This window comes from Pseudopodoces humilis, chromosome 12, assembly GCF_049639895.1.
Source record: "Pseudopodoces humilis isolate 2021_Gansu_Grassland_sample_001 chromosome 12, ASM4963989v1, whole genome shotgun sequence".
Classification (NCBI taxonomy): Eukaryota; Metazoa; Chordata; class Aves; order Passeriformes; family Paridae; genus Pseudopodoces; species Pseudopodoces humilis.
In genome coordinates, this window is record NC_142211.1 from 7,479,308 (window position 1) to 7,496,914 (window position 17,607).

A 17,607-nucleotide genomic window follows, 5' to 3' on the forward strand; every position below is an offset into this window, starting at 1 on the left:
TTTGCCAGCGGTACGTTGCACAAGCACTCTCATCAGTGAGAGAGCAATTTCCAGGGGCATACTGTTATCATTATATGGATGACATTTTGATTGCAACCCAAACCAAAAAAGAGCTTTCAGAGATTCAGCCAAGCCTTCTGCAAGCATTAAAAACATTTGGGTTGCAGGTAGCACCAGAGAAGGTGTAGCAGCAAGCACCCTGGAAATATTTGAGACTCAAAATAATGAACCAGACTACAACCACAAATAATTCAGTTTTCAACCAAAGTACAGACACTAAACAATGCACAAAAACTTTTGGGTACCGTCAGCTGGGTCAGACCTTATTTAGGATTGACCAACTCACAATTAGCACCTTTACCTGACCTCCTAAAAGGTGATCCAGAATTAACTTCCCCTAGAAAATTAACCCCAGAGGCAAAAGCCACTCTCAAAACAGTGGAGCAAGCTATCACAAGTCCACTGGATATGCCCAGAGGTGTGTATCACTCTATTTGTTATCATTGTAAATCATCACCCTACTGGTATTATAGAGCAGTGGCACACTCACTGGCCTGATCCTCTACACATCCTAGAGTGGATTTTTTTACCTCATCAACCAAAAAAGACAGCACCCACAATATTTGAGCTAATGAGCACAATTAATCATCAAATGTCGTCACAGGTGTTTACAATTGAACACAAGGGATCCTTCATAGATTATTATACCTGTGACACATGAACACTTTCAAATGGTGTTTTGCTAACAGTACAGCCTTGCAAAGTGCCTTGCAAAATTTCACAGGACAAATCACTTATCATTTACCAAGCCATAGATTGCTGAAGTTAAGTGGGGAAACTGCACTGTCTCTAAAAAGCAGAACACCCTTAAAGGTTGTTACAGTGTTTACTGATGGCTCTGGAAAAACAGGAAAAGCCATAGTAACATGGAAAGAGGAAGGTGAGTGGAAAACATTGGAAAGTTATCAGAATAGATCTCGCCAGTTAGTGGAGTTGAATGCTGTAGCTATGGCTTTCCAACATTTTCCCCACATTCCTCTAAATATAGTAACTGATTCTGCATATGTAGCTGACATCACACAGAGATTAGACCGAGCACTGTTAAAGGAAATTGACAATGCACAATTATTTCATCTGCTAAAAACTCTATGCCATAGCATCCAAGCCAGAACCTACCCTTATTATATCTTACACATCAGGAGTCACACAAATTTACTGGGTTTTATCACAGAGGGCAACGCTAGGGCAGATATGCTAGCTAGCCCGGCCCGGAAAGCACCACAGCCAGACATGCTGGCACAGGCAAAGGCATCACACAATTTCTTCCACCAAGGTGTTTGGGCCTTATAAAAGCAATTCCAGGTGACAAACACAGAGGCTCCTAATATTGTTATCACCTGTGCTGACTGCCAAGACCACACTGCAACACTGCAGATGGGGATAAACCCTTGTGGACTGCGTGCTGTATAAATCTGGCAGACCAATGTCACATGCATCCCTGAATTCAGATGTCTAAAATATGTACACTTAGCCGTTGATACCTTTTCATCGGCAATATGGGCTACAGTGCACACAGGAGAAAAGGGTCGGGATGCCATTGCACATTGGTGATCAGCTTTTGTGGCTTTGGGCATCCCTCACACCATCAAAACAGTACTGAATCGAGTATAAAAGTGAGCTCTGCATAATAAACGAGGCTGTTTTGTCTCATGAGCATCTAGTTCATGAGTTGAGTTTTCATCTCCCCACCCATGACCAGCACGTTACAAATAAATGGGTTCCACTGACCTTCCATGGAAGAGATCCATTTGTGTCATATTATTTGAGGATTGGCATCTTAATCCATGTAGAACTTTTAATTTAATTCCATGCAGTTGCTTACAACTGCTGGTAGACATTTGGAAATCAACCAGGACTGGACAAGCCAGCCTGCTTTGAAAATGTCTTAAAAGGACTAGCAACCTTCTGTTTTGCTGTTTAGCATGAAGTATTCAATCTATCATTACACTTTACTGGTCAAAAAAATTTAATATCCAAATAAACATGTAAAAACACACACACCAAAGCTCTCTACAAACTTGTGTTTTAATCAATTTGCAAATAAAATTTAAAATTAATTTTAAGGAAAGTATTTTTCTTGAAAACTGGTGGTTTATGCTAATGCTTGCTTACCTCATTGTCCGACTCCACAAGCACTTGATCATATTCACTAAGAGCTACTAGGAACATGATAGATGTGACATTTTCAAAGCAATGTATCCATTTTCTTCTTTCTGATCGTTGGCCTCCTACATCCACCATTCTGCAAAATTAACAATGATCACATCAACTCCACAAATACCTTTGCAGATAAACATACAAACACATGAAACACTGAATTCAAGAATTTAGTTGAAAGCAATTTGGTTCTTCCTAAAACTGCTACCATTCATATTAAAGACTAATGGAATGTGTTGTAAATAAATAAGTTATTGCATTTACTTTTTAGCTTGATGTGTTTTCTGAATTTTAATTATTATGGGTCTCAAAGCCCTCAAATTTCTGTTATTCAAAACACTTATGATTCTTAGTCACAGTTCTAGAATGTATGGTCTGTATATTCAGCAGAAACACATCCACAAAATTAAGTTGGTGACCTGCCGTTCTCCCAAGAAATTTCCAGTCAAAATTCCAAACTTGTCAAGGCTGCTTAATTTTAAGAGTATAAATAGAATATAATCTGTATTTACTGAAGTTGTTAATAGCCAAAATAAAAACTCAAATTTTCTGGCAGAGTGTACTCCAAATTTATTATGGATCTCAATGTACCTATACACTCGAGTGTCTAACGTGTGCTTGTAACTGCATAGTTATTCTTTAGCAATTGTATATGCCCTCAGAAACAGCTGTGGGGAAAATTATTTGTAGGAATGGCATTAAATTTGCAAAATATCACTTCTCTATAAAAATCAGGTACAGAAGTACCTTTCCATGTTATAATTATTCATAATAGAACATTTGTACTAATTTTATTGAAAAATTACTTCCAGTATTTCTATCAATAATAACTACCTTCAGAAAAACACAAATCTGTCTCTCATCCTCTTGACACCTTTAACAACAGCTTCTAATCATATATGGAGAAAAACATGAAAATAAAATTAACACCAAGCTCAAATTTAAAACACATTGAATAATTTGTACATTTAACCAATATCCTATACATGGTATTACTAATGTAAAAGGAAACAAAAGAAACAAAGCAAATGGGTGTTAAACTTTTTTCTACCTGAAAATGACACTTTGTAAGTCAAATGGATATTCAATGATCCCTGTTGTTGGGACTCGAACTCTAAGCACATCTTGCTGAGTTGGCAGATAGGCCGAATCTGCTATGCGGTCCAAGTCATTAAGGTAACTATAGATGGGAAGAAACAACAGGAATGCAAGACAGTGAGACCATAATCCTACTGAGGAAAAGAGAAAGGTAGTCTTAGGATAAGAAATTAAGTGTGGGATAGGAAGAAGTACAACAGAAAAAAGCAATAATGACATAAAAGAGGAAAGGAAGTGAAAATTAGTGCTTCATTTTCTCTCTCTCCTTTTTATTATAATTATTATTATTATCATTATTACTATTAATATTATTATATTTTACTTTGTTTCAATTATTAAACTGTTCTTATCTGAACCCATGGGTTTTACTTTTTTCCCCCAATTTGTCGCCCTGAAAATTAAACCTTTTGATCTTGTTTTCATAGTTTCTAGCCACTTTCCCAGGAAAGTAACTATTAACATAGATGTTTATACATTCTTTCTAAGAAACATCTTTTGATGGACATTTCGCATGACCAGTGTGATTGGGAAGGTGGTAACCTAACTATCCAATCCCTGGTCATTGTCAAGAATCTATAAATACCGGAGTCAGAAAAATAAAAGTACTTTTTTCTCTATCATACATTGAACTGTGTCTGTGTGAATCATTCTGTGTCCTATAGCGACACCGATTCTCCTCCCTATCCCACTGGGAGAGGGGGAAAGCAGGGGAGTGAGTGAGCTTCTGCATCGTACTTAGTTGCTGGCAGTAGATATAACTTTCAATTATTTTATCAACTTAGAGGGAATTAAACATGTTTCTGACAATCAGTCTGAAAGCTTTGCCTTCATCAGCAATACAAAATTTCATTCAAAATATTCTAAAATCAATAAAATCTCCTTGTATTTCTCCTTAAAGCTCATGCTCCCTCTGATCCAAAATAATATAATTAATTTTTTTTTAAATAATCAGTGGGTAAGCATGTGTATCATAAAGATTGTCATCAGGGTATTTCTGCTCTACTGCACCCACTGCTTTATATCACATATAAATACTTTGGAATATAGCAGAAATTAATTGTTTCTCTTTAGTCATGCACAATCTTCCCAAAATGCCAGTAGAACAAATCAACAGACATGCTCAATACCATTAAAATTTTTGTATTAACTGTGTAAGACTATACTTTTATTTTTCTAGAACTGCATACACATTTTCCATTAGGATGAATGACGTAATGGTGTCAATTTTTAAAAGTAACTTATTTGGTTGACAGACTATTTCATAATGCTGAGCAGGACTATGGAAAGTATAAATGAATAAAAGTGATTATTTACATAAAAAGGAAAAGATGACTGGAATACTATTATAACCTAAATACACACTATCAGCACACATGATTTTCAAATATTATAGCTGCTACAGTAATACAGAACATTTAGAATTTTATTTGTTTAGAAAAGCATGGAATAGTTCCAGTTGGAAGAGACCTACAATGATCATGCAGTCCAACTGCTGTACCACTTCACTGCTGGCCAAAACTGAAAGCATATTAAAGACATTGTCCCAAAAATGGAAAGGATGACCCCAACTCTCAAGAGAACTCCAAATAAATTAATGATTGAAACCAAATTGTCATGGGTCAAGTGTTTACCACTGGCCTTATTAAGAATCAGAACACAGCCCAGATAGGACTTAGGAGTCTCACCTTATGAAATTATGTTTGGTTTACCTTTTCTGATTTTGCCAAATAGCATTGCCACTTATGAGGAAGGGGAGGACAGTGTCAAGAAATATGTCCTGTCTATAGCACAAGCTTTAGAAGAGCTACGGGAAAAGGGAAAAATTCCTCAGACTGCTACCCTAGATTTCAAAATTCATAATGTCAATCCTGGGGACTGGGTGATGGTTAAATCATGGCAAGATCAACCTTTAACCCCACTATGGGAAGGTCCCTTTCAGGTGTTGCTGACCACCGAATCGGCCGTACGAACTGCAGAATGAGGATGGACCCATGCTAGCAGAATAAAAGGATCAGTAGAAGAACTAGATGACTGGAGAATTGTCCCCTCAACAGGACTGAAAATTACTTTAAAGCAAAACACAAGCCATGTTGTTTGAACACATAATGTCTCTTGGGGTGGAGGCCTTCATGTGGTTCTGGTCCCTAGGCTTTTTTGAGGTTTTAAAACCAGGTTCCCTGAACCAGAACACCATCCACTGCAGTGCTCCAACTATGTGAGTCATCCCACCACGTTTCTGTGATGGCGATTACATCATAGCTTTGCTGTTGCACCATGGCCTCCAGCTCTTCTTGTTTATAACCTATGCTGCGCGCATTGATATACCCACACCTCAGCTGGGCTACTGATTTCAGCTCTAACTCAGGCTTTCTACCCTTGGGTCTGCTTCCAGACAGCCCAGCTGCATCCTCTTCCCCCTTCAAATCTAGTTTAAAGCCCTCTCAATGAGGTCTGCCAGTTCATGAGCTGAAAACCTTCTGCCCTTAACAGAGAGATGTACCCCATCTGGTTCCAGCAGGGCAAGTGCTATAAAAATTGCCTCATGATCAAAGAATCTGAAATTTTGCCGATGACACCAACCCTTGAGCCACTTGTTAATGATGTGAGTTCTCCTATTCCTTTCACTTTTTTTCTCGGTCACCAAAGGGACTGAGCAGAAAACTACCTGTGTCCCTGTCCTATCAACCACTTGACACAGTGCCCTCAACTCCCTTTTAATTGCCCTGACACTCTTCCCTTCAATCTCATCACTGGCAGACTGGATTATCAGCAGTGGGTAATAATCAGAGGGCTGAATCAGCCCAGGAAGTCTCTCAGTGATATTCTGTGCCCAGGCCCCAGGGAGGCAGCAGACCTCCCTGTGGGATGGGTCCGGTCGACATATGGGGCCCTCTGCTCCCCTCAGAAGGGAGTCACCCACTACAATCACCCTTCTTCTTGATGTTAGAGGTGGTGATCCATCTTACATATGAATCATAATTGGGAGATCCACTGGGCAGATAATTTTATTCTAAATCATCTGTCTGACTCTCTAGATCCAGGGGCTCATACCTATTCTGAAGTGGCACCTGGCTAGGGGATGGGGGTCGGGAGGAATTTTTATTATTACCTCCCTGAGCAGGGACCCATTTCCTCTCTCCTTCATCTACCAGGTGCCCTTCTATTGCCTGACAGTGGGAGGCATGGAACTCCTCTGACTTTTGGTGGGCCTCCCTTAAAGATGGAAGGGCTGAACTCCACCAATCTATTTCCCTTTCACTGTCCCTGATACTCCTTAGTCTTTCAACTTCCTCCCTAAGCTCAGCCACCAGTGAAAGGAGGTTGTTCACCTGTTCACACTGCAGGCAGTTTTCCTCCACAACATTCCATGAAACCACTGATAAGCTCAAACACTCCACACAGGAAGGGGTCTGTACAGATGCATCCTTTTTGGAGGGTTCTATTTGGTTACATACACTTTTACTAACCACAGTTTTTGACCGTGTTAAAACTATTACTAACAGAAACCCCAAAACCAGCCAGCCAACAGAAACACCACAAACAACACACAGTAAACCTTACTAGCAAGAAAACCTGCAACCCTGCCTGCTTCCCCTGCATGTGTGACCTGCCACGCAAACTGCCGCAGCCATGCCCCAGGGACGTTCCACACCCCTGTTTGCCTGGTCCTGTTTGCCATGCTCCAGGTCACCACGCTCCCCAGAGACCTTATAATCAGCCACTCAATAATGACGGAAGCCCCACCCTGTTCCTGCGTGACTCACAAGTGAGAGACTTTTGTCTCTTACTTTATTCCCCATTAAACTTTTTAAAAATCCTGAAGAGTTACTCCATTTTTCACATAGAGAACCAAGAGACACCCAAAATGGTGGAAATTCCCTTTCCAAAATGGCTCCTGCTGTTGGCAACCACATATAAGGAGACAAAGGGAAAATGGCATCTAACCTTTCCCCCAAGATGGCAGCCTTCACAGGTGACCACACAATCTGGGAGACAGGGGGAAGGACGGCAGCAAACCCTCCTGGGAAGGCAGGAGCTTATGGAGCAGTTCTAGTGACAGATGAAGATTTCCTGGCATGTGTGGAGCCAGCACACAGGTGTTGGGTCATTGGGTCACTAAGAAAAATAATTTACTTGGCATTTGTTAATTGGGTAAATAGACATATAAAAGACCTTGAAGAAGATCTTTGTTAGCCATTTTGCACCTTTTTATCTTAGTGCATGTAGCTCCTTGTACTCTGTAATTATGTAATATAGATAAAAAAAGAATAAACAACCAAGTCCGAACAAGAGAAAACTGCCTCTCTCTCATCAATCTCAGTCCAAGGGGGAAAAGAACCTAACCACAAATGTCCAATCAAGACATAGGATAAGCGTCTAACTAAAAAAAGACAACACCCAAATAAAATCACAAGCCCTTAGAAGCTTTACCACATAGTTGTATGCATAAATTCTGCAATCAGATTTTCTGACACGACTGCCGGTTCAGTATACACAAAAAGTTGCTACAGACATGCACTCTTTCAAACAAACAAGGAAATTGTCATAAACATGGACTTTCACAAAAAGTGATGCCAACAATTGCCAAAAACAGATGTTTTATTAGTTTATTAACTTCAAAATTTAAAATTATATTAAAAATATGGATCTTGGAAACATCCTGGCCATTGTCTTAAGGTGGAGTCCAAAACCAGATAATCACTATTATTACTGAGGTGTCATTAGACAGCAGCAACTGTGCAAACAATTTAAGGCAGAACTACATGGCATTAGCATTTTATTTTTACCACCTGCTAAGAAATATCTCATTTTGATGAGACATATTGTAGTTGTGATACATAGCATGAATAAATTCGTGCTAAAGTTATGAACTTGTCTGACAAGAATCCTAACATATTTCCAGAAAACCTTCCCTGACAAGATTATAGTGATATGCAGCAAGGACAACATGAATATTTGTCTGCAAGGGGCATATTTCCAAGAAACCTCTTTCCGATAAGATTATAATGATATGCACTCATAAATATTCGTCTGGAAGAAGTGTATTTCCAAGAAACCCGATGAAATTACAACATATACGCCCAAAACAGCATGAATATTTGTCTGTAAGCAATGTATTCCGAAGGACCCCCGAAAAGCCTGAAAACATATAAAAAGCACTTTGGAACAGTTGCAGTTTGTGAAGCATTGTGGAGAAGTGCTGCAGATAGCCTCCTCCCTGTATCACCCGGTGCTGTTCGCCCTGCACAGCACCAAACTGATTTTTGCTTATGGTTTCTTTTTACAATTGTATTTTGATTATAGAATAAATTATTTTTATTAATCAAATTGGCTACTCATTTATAACATAGTTATGACCTCCCACCCAAATGGTATATACTCAGCTAAGCATTATACAAAAGAACAAAAAAAAAAAAAAAAGAAAATTGCATAAAGTTACTTTTAAAAAGCCCCAATAACATAGCACTGTGTAAATTTACACTACAGACCCAGTCTAAGAAGTTAATTATAGCTATAATTACTTTACTTTTGTAAAAATTAATTTGAATGGCTGCTGAGGTAATGTTCTGAGGTTACTATCGCAACAGGCAGAAGGTGCATTACCAAAGTAATGTGTATGTAACAAGCTGCTGACAGTAGCTATTTCTTAACATCAGAAAAAACTGCTAAAGTATACTTGTGATCTCCAAAGTAACTGATCAGAAATAGAAGAAAACCTTTTGTTTCCTAGTCAGTGTTGAGAAAGAAGCACTTACTTTTAATGAGTTATATATTCCTTGTGACAAGGGCCAAAACTGCAACCAGCCTTCAAAGAAGTTATCAAGCCATGAAGGTGCTAATAATACCCTTGAAAGACTTTCAAAGGAACTATTTGTCCATATTACAAAAAGAAAAAGAATGTGATAATAGGAATAGACTTCTCAACTTAATAAAAAAACTGATAAGGATAGTAGAACAGAACAGCATTTTACTCTTACCAAATAAAAGGAACAATGTAGACTTGGAGAAGTAGATAAGGCTGACAAAGCAGGAGTCATGCAAAACAATGGTATTGCGCTTACTCAGGAGCTGGGGTCAAGGAATGGCCACCTAGAAATTAGGACACTGGACACTGAAGACCACCAAAGACCCCAAAAGACCATACAAGGACTTCCAATAAGAGGTGCTGTTGTACTGCATTATGTTACATGGTTTATTCCTGTTGCTTCCCCTCTGATCTGTGGTGTGTTGGTCCCTTCCTCCTCATTCTTTCCCTCCGGTTTCTCCCCATTGGTTGTAACCTGCCTTTCCCCACCCCCTTTCCCTCCGTTCAAAAGTCTGGCACGAGCAATTATCGCTCTCTCTTTTCTGCCCTGGACATCGTTCAGATTAAAGCTGGGACACAGTCCCGGGAAGAGAGAGCCTCCTTCATCTTTTATCTTTTGTCCTTGCTAAATCTGCTCTCCCCCCGGTGGACTGCAGCTGCTTAGGTGACTTCCCGGGGGTGAGAGAAATAGGATATTAGCAAGGTGTGACTATGTAAAATAAATTTATATATATGGATCAAGTAAGCGGAGATAGCTAATGAATATGTAATCAGTGTATATGATAAAAACTCTGTTTATCTGATGCTCAGTGTGCTCACTTAGAGGATCTTCCAATTGCCCAGCTTGCTGCAATAAAGTATGCCTGCTTTCTAATACTCAAAACTGTTTTAGCAAGTTTCTATCTGACTGATTTCAGTATCAAAACAAGAGTAGTTTTAACTAATAATACTCTTCATGAACATGGTTAATATAACCCTATTCACCATAGCCTTGTAATTCAACATTCAGCTTTTAAAGGAATGAGAGAGATTTGTCTTTACAAACAAACTGTGGGTTTGCTGATAAATAAAGTTAGATACTGAGAGATTAAAGAAAGAGTGGGAAGAACCATAAATTGCATAAGAATTCCACTGACTGACACAAGAAAAAGAAAAAGGGGAGGTATACATTAGAAGGACTGTATTAAGCGATTTGGAAGTGTGTACCTCTCAAGTACCTCAGCCAATGGAGAAAGAGAGATGGAAATGAGGCTGGGAAATTAGGATAAAAATGAGGCTGCATCCTCTAAAAATTTGAGAGACCCCAGGGGAAATGCCCTATGGCCTATTCCTTTATTCAAATAAAGTTACAGGACTCCTGTCTCCTTTTTGGACATAAAACTTTGTTGTTTGTGGATTAATTCTCCTGACAATTTGGGGGCTCTTGTCTGGGATATTTCCACTGTCCAGGGCAGCAAGCGAAGCTGAAGGCGCACCTCACCCAGTTTCGGTGATCAGCTCCCCTTGGTGATGGCTGGCACCAAGTGATTGATTGAGTTCCTGAGACTGTCCAGGAGACAGATGAGTGGCAGACCAGGGGGATCTGTGAAGAGTCCACAGGGAAGGACCACTGAATATCTCAATGATGAGTAAAATGGGATCTTCAGGGAGCAAACCTGAGAGGGCACCCATGAAGGATACCAAAAATAAAGCCAGGAGGGGGCCCCAGCAAAAGGGATGATGATCCCAAAATATCTCCGAAGAATCCTGTGGGAAACAGAAAAATGGAAACTCCTACTGACACTGAAGGGTTTGATTTACAGGTGTGTGTACGTGATCTATCAGTTTATTAGCTGAAAGACAGACGCAGTGCAGCAAAATTAGGCAAAGGTGATAGGTTATTAAGTAGAAACAAGTTTTGTGTTAACTGTCTATTGGACCAAAATGTTATATATTGCTTTGTGAAGAAGAAACCTGTGACTAACTTAAGCTATGGCTGACTTGTTGCTTCTCTCCAAATCTCACACCTTTGAGACTGATATCTTATCTGGCTTACTTGAGCAATAAGTCATCTTAAATAGCACAGTGGTTTCATCCCTTGTTTTTCATCTCGACAATGTCATGCCTCCCTGAGGTCGAGCTCTGGAAATGAGCAATCAAGAAAGCCCCAGTAGATGCTATCCCGGGAACAAAGCTTTAGTTTGAAAGGAAGACTTCAACATGCACTGAAGAAAGACTGAAAGGAAGACTACGCAGTCTCTCGCTGGATGAGGGTGGAAGGAGTGCTCGTTTTCTTCATCTGACGAGGAGAAGTCAGGTGAGAACTGGGAAACATAGGATGGGTCACGATATTTCAAAGCTAAAGAGGGATGTTTATTATAAATTTTAAAAGTTGATAAGATGTAATTATCCTACTAAGCAAGAGTTAAGAGACTTTCTTATTTGGATGCAGTGAAATTTGTTTGATACGGAATTTGAGTCTGCCTTTAAAAAGTTTCTCTGGAATGCTGTAGGAGTTCGACTACCTTTGCTGCTTTTTCCATGCTTTTTGTTAATTAAGATTGTTAACGAGAAATCTACACAGGCTGTGAACCCTGAGTCAGAGCAGCACCATCTTTACCTCCCACTACTGAGCGAGCATTCTTGGCTATGCCACTTATAGAGAAGGGGGGAAAGTCAGAGAGGAAAAAAAAAAGAGACATCAAATGCTTTTAAATCCATTGTGGACATACAGGGGCAAGATATTAACTCTACCTTTCAAGAGGGTCCAGATTTCGATTGGTTTCCACCCAAGCCAGGGGGGTATGAGGGAGCGTTGGAGCGTGCACAGAGAGCAGAGGCACCCCCATGGCAGAGCTGCTGCAGAAGAAGCTCCAAGGCCACATTGGAGAAATATCAGCAATTACAGAAACAGTTGGGTAGAACCAAGGTGGCTCAGACAGCTTCAAAGGGGGACAAATAGCCAAAAAATTGCTAACTACATGATATCTAGTTGGAAACTTATAACTGTAATTATAGGTTGATAAAGAAGCTGCAATGGCTGCTGCTGCTACCACCTGGCCCATAGAGGCTTTCCGCTTAACATCACCTGTTTTTGTAAAATTGTTCCTTTTTCCTCTATCTGCAAACAGCGAGAGAAAAGATAATATTGAGAGAAAGAACAGCATTTGTTAAAGTTAACTGTGTGGGGTTTTTTCCTCTATGATTTTCCCCTCTGCGAGTCTGTGTGGGGGATGGTGAAGACTATGCTTGAACCTTCTAGAGATAACAGCAGCAGAGCGGGGCGTTCAGCCCCCTTGCTCTCTCTTCAAGAAGAAGCGCCGGGATAGTACCCACTTTGTAAAAAAGTCATGATTCACTGTTTTCTTAGAATGTCTTTATATACCTTTTTAGAGTTAATTTTGTGGTTTTTGGGCAATTATAAGGTTTTGCAATTTTAGTTTTACTGGAGAAATTACTGTGATCCCTTAGAAAATTCAAAAAAACCCTCTTTAGAAATGTTTAGAGTAAATATTAGCAGAATAAAAAGTTATTCTGCAGCCACTAACTAGGGAACTTAATGATAAACACTGAATGATTTACAAGAGCTACTGGGAGCAATTAGTTGAGAGAAGTAATCAAGGAGCATGTCTTTCCAATTACTGTTATCTACAGAAGATATTCATGGTTTAAAAAATAATTAGCTAGGGTAACTTAGCCGTACAAGAAGACAAAGTTAAGTTAACCATATATTACCAGTTTGCTTGTTTTATCCACAATTTTAATAAGGTAATTTCATTGTGAATCTTCTTGCTATAAAAACACATGTGACAGCATATACATCTATTTAGGCATTAGATTTTAATTAAAAATTTGACTTCATATTTCTGCAAAGTGCAACAAAAGCTGAACGGCAATTTGCCAAACCCTGCGTTGTTGTGATTTTTTTCTAGTAAAACTGCACTTGAAAAATCCTAATAAACTTAAGCCCTTACCAGGAAAATTCCTACTACAAATGAGTATTTTCAATAACATTTGAAGTTATTATGAGTTTTTCTCAAGGCCAAATTATATAAAATCAAAATATACTTGTCCCATCTTTATAATCTCAATAATAAATCCATGTTGTTGCTATATTATGTTCAAAAATTATATACCAAACTTTCAGTTACCTTTTTTGTAATAATAGAGACAGAATGAGTTCTGTTTTAACTTGATACAAATTAAGTGCTGATAGAATTAAGCAAAGTTAAGTTTCACTATGTTTAGGTCTGAGTGTTCTTAAGTTAGGTTTTATCACTTTGGTATTCTTTTGAGGTTAAGTTTTGTTATTTCCTTCTGGCACAATTAATTTCTACCAGGTTTGAATATTGTTCAATTTAAATTGTCTCACGTTTTGTTGAAGACACTTATCTAGACTGCAAAGTATAGTTATTTTTCTAGAGAGATGAGGATGACTATGACTGGAACAGCTGTGATGAAACACTGATAAACACCTGCTTGTGGATGGAAGAAGATACAGTCTGTTGCACCCTTGATTTCACTGAAGGTTCTATTATTTGTTACAAGCTCTGCTGTTTTTGTTTTCTATAGATGGCTCAGAAAAGTGGGTGATAGTTCTACATTGTGACAGTTATTAATCATAAGCTGTTTTGGTGTTTTACTTTGTTTTACCTTACTGTCATAGATACATGAATGTTTAGAAAAGTGTTATCTCAATTTCGTAAGACAGTTGTCACTGATGTATTGATTACATGATGTGAATTCTCTGATTTTTATAGGTATTATCAATAAGGTATTATTACTGTATTTATCGCTGGCTTTTCATAGGCTTTGCAATTTTTGTCTAATTACCTTTAAGACACGTGTCATTTGAGATCTTTTTGTTTTCTAACTGCAGATGCATCTCCTTAAACAAGTTATACAGCTGTTCCAGTACAGGCTTTCCTTGCTCTTTAACTCCTTCCCTTGTTTAAGAAGGCTTGCTTTTGCCTAATTCGGTGTAGCTTTATTGTTTTTCAGTGCTTACAGAATTCCAGAAAAATCTATCATTGCTGAAAGTCAGCTACCATGAGAGAAACTTCAGATTAAACCAACTGCTAGATAGTTCTATTGGTCTGTTGCCTAAGACTTCTAATAATTTGCTTTACACAAACGCACTTGAACAGTTTGCTGTGCTTTAAGCATCTCATTAGCTGCTATTATTAAGAACCTTGTTTTGAAAATGAGTTTAGAGACATCTTTCCAGTTTAAAGCCTAGGCCCTGGCCAGGCCTTGGCTTTACCTGAATGGAATGTTTGCCAACAGATCTGGATGTTTTCTGCATCAAATCAATATTCAAGTCGCTTTTTGCTTGGCAATTTGACCCTATCAATATGACAGCTGGATCAATTTTGAAGTGGGCTTGGAGAATCATTTCCAGAGGTGGTTATCCAATCCTTCACTGATTTTATCAGTTATTTGCATACTCTGAGATGCTGGTACAGTGTTTTAGTGGTTAATAGTCATTTAATCTCACATGTGTTATTAATCATGTTTATTATCTGACTGATTTCTGACTGCTGTGGGTTTTTTGTTCATTATGTGTATAGTTTCATTTGGATATTTTTCATATGTATGATTAAAGAGGTACATCTCATTTTTAAAAGAGCAAAAGGAATCCATGTCCTAAGAACATTCAATTAATGCAATATGTACATTAGAAATTTAGACCACAATTCATTTTGAATAATGAAATATTTACACCAAAAATTTAGAAAAGATCATAAAATCTGAATTCACAATTAAGTGTATCACAGCTAAGCCTAAATGATTCATTAACTTAAAGGGGAGAGATGCTTATGTTTTGTAGACAGGTTCAAAAGAATCACCTATTCATCTGAGCAGACACCAACTGCCTCCAAAAACACGAGACCCAATAAATAGAGAAGTCACCATACAGCCTTGATAGTCAAAACAAGACCAGAAGTGGTGTCGCTGTTGGACACGAAGTGAGTCACACAGATGCAGCTCAAGGTGTGGTGAAAGAAAGAGACCTTTATGTTATCATCATAATCTTGTGTCTCTACTAATTTTCTTCAGTTATTCCCTGTTTCAGGATTTAAAAGAACATTCGGTGTTGTTAAAGATCAATATTTTCAGCTGATAGACTTTCACCTGCTTAAGCAGCACATCTGGAGTCTCAACTATTTGGACCTTAAAACAACAGTCATTTTCTCATTTCCCTGGAGGACATTGGACATTATTTTTGTTCCATTTGGAAAACTGTGAACCTTGGGTTTTATATCAATGTAAATGGTGTAAAAAACAGGAATATTGTAAAGCTCTTTTGGCAAAAGCATGGTATTAGCCCTTACCTTCCTATTGTTGAAGAATAATATAAAAAGGAATTTGCGAAAGAATCAGAAGATATCCAAATTTTAAAAAAGAAAATTGAACATGCACAGAATAACTTTGTATCTTATCCTTAGTTAGTTCATGAACAAGATTGGGAAGAAACAACAACAAACAAAGAATATGCTGAAAAATTTGCTTGAAAATTAAAAATTTGAGAAAATAACCTTTTGCTAAAAGATAACCTTAGAGAAATATGGAGTTCAAAATTTTAATTTTGCTTAGTTTGTCTTTAGTAGTGTAGCTTTTCCAGTTAGCCAGCCTAGAACCAATGTTTGGGAGACTTTAGCTAATGTTTCAAGTTTAGATACCTTATGCTTATCCACAACCACTCCAGAAAATCCATTTTCAACATTTTTAGTCAGTGTACCAGTAGAAATTTGGCCAATACTGGAAGAAATTTATAGGGCAATGTGAGGTGCTTTTACTGGGACAAATGTGTGGAAATTTTAGACTCCAGTAAATACATGGGAATGGTGGTCTCCCCATCTTCCTGAAGCATACATTGAACCCCAAGAGTTAGAAGTACTTGGCACTATGAAGTTTTGTGTTAAGTTCAATTATACAGGGAAAAATCAGTCAGTGGTGAAAGTTGATTCTCCACATCACCCTGTATAAAAGAATCAGACCTTTGGGTGTAATGACACTTCTGTAGTTCCATCTACAGTCAGCTCTGTTCCTCCTCAATTGCCGAAGGGGATATTTTTTGTTTGTGGAGACAGATTGTGGTCATTTATGTGATAAATAGAGACCTTTTGTTCGCCTAAACATGTAGATGCGATGCTTTGCAAAACTGTGCCTTGCGAAATCAGGATGAGGTTGAAGGCTGCTGACGCTTGTATAATCATTTACGGCCTTGCGAGCTTTCTTGAATTTCAGGAAGTTACCAAGATAAGCCTTAAAAGGAAACAGCGAAGGAAGGTCAAAAGGATAGGACTGAGGAAGACTCTTGATCTTCATCCCGCGACCACCAGAAGGCAGAAAAAGACCCCCTAGCAACTGGAGACACATGCGCAGAGACACCCGAGAAAGGACACGTAACCCGGAAGCCGTACCACTTAAAAGGGGGAACACGGAAATTGGAAGCGCGGCAGTTGGCGGAGCGGAGACTCCCCTGTCGCCCAGAGCTGATTTTTTGCTTATTGCTTGCTTGCTGTAATTAATAAAATTTTCTTTGATTGAATCATATCACTCTCTTGAGTGCATCCATAACAATTTATTCCATCTAACATCAAGGGTGGTCCTTGTATTTTAGGAAGGCTTACACTGTTAACTCCAAGTATGAAAACAATTGTCAACATGAGACATAGAGGAAAAAGGTCATTAATTCATCAATATAGACCAGAGTGTAAGGATGATTTTGATCCTTGTGGTTTTGGAAAAAGGCTCACAACATTTCTTCTTATGCCACCACTTGCATCAGCAGAAGCACTAAAGCAATTAGACTGAGTGGAATGTTGGCTGAGTAAACAATCTAATGCTACATCTCTTGCATTAAGTGGCTTCTTAGCAGATGTCAAAGATGTTAAGCATGCAACTATACAAAATAGGGGAGTAATAGATTTTCTCTTGTTACCACATGTTGTAATGCATTTAGAAAAATGGTATGACCTGAGAATGTACCCCCGAAATACAGAATGTAAGTTTCTTTCCCTTATCTCTTTCTCCCCAGTTCTCCTTCTTGGCTGTGTGAATGTAACCCACCCTCTTTCCCCCTGCCTTCAAAAAGACGTGTTATCAATACTCTTCCTCTTTCCCTCCTGCTCTCCTTCTCCACGGGATCCCAAGAACAAGAATAAAGCTGAACTTCCATCTCAGCAAGGGAAAGAGCCTCAGTTTAGTTCCTCTGTTCCATGCTATAATTTCTTCCCTGCCCCCCTGGCTACTGCAGGGTGGACAGTAGCTATAGAGAGGCAGGGATCTAATAGAATTATAGCAACCACATGGACACGGATGTGAAGATTTTGAAGGGATGTGTTGCAGGATTTTAACAGATCATTCCGAAAGCATATATAAAATTATACAATAGCTCAAGGAAGGGGTGTCAAAAATCAAAGTAGATGATGGAACTTGGCTAGATAATTTGTTCAGTGGATGGGATTTGACAGCATGGATAAAAGTGTCTTACAACAGGA

General features: G+C 38.6%; 1 protein-coding gene across 1 annotated transcript in view; it reads right to left on the reverse strand.

Moving 5' to 3' along the window:
* Positions 1 to 17,607, reverse strand: part of LOC148183321 (guanine nucleotide-binding protein G(q) subunit alpha) — a 219,685-nt gene that overhangs the window by 128,911 nt on the left and 73,167 nt on the right. Inside the window, exons 3-4 of the mRNA XM_088061427.1 lie at positions 3,269 to 3,397; positions 2,173 to 2,302 (exon numbers count right to left, since the gene is read on the reverse strand). Of these exons, the coding sequence (XP_087917553.1) occupies positions 2,173 to 2,302; positions 3,269 to 3,397 (259 nt within the window). The remainder of the gene's footprint in view (positions 1 to 2,172; positions 2,303 to 3,268; positions 3,398 to 17,607) is intronic.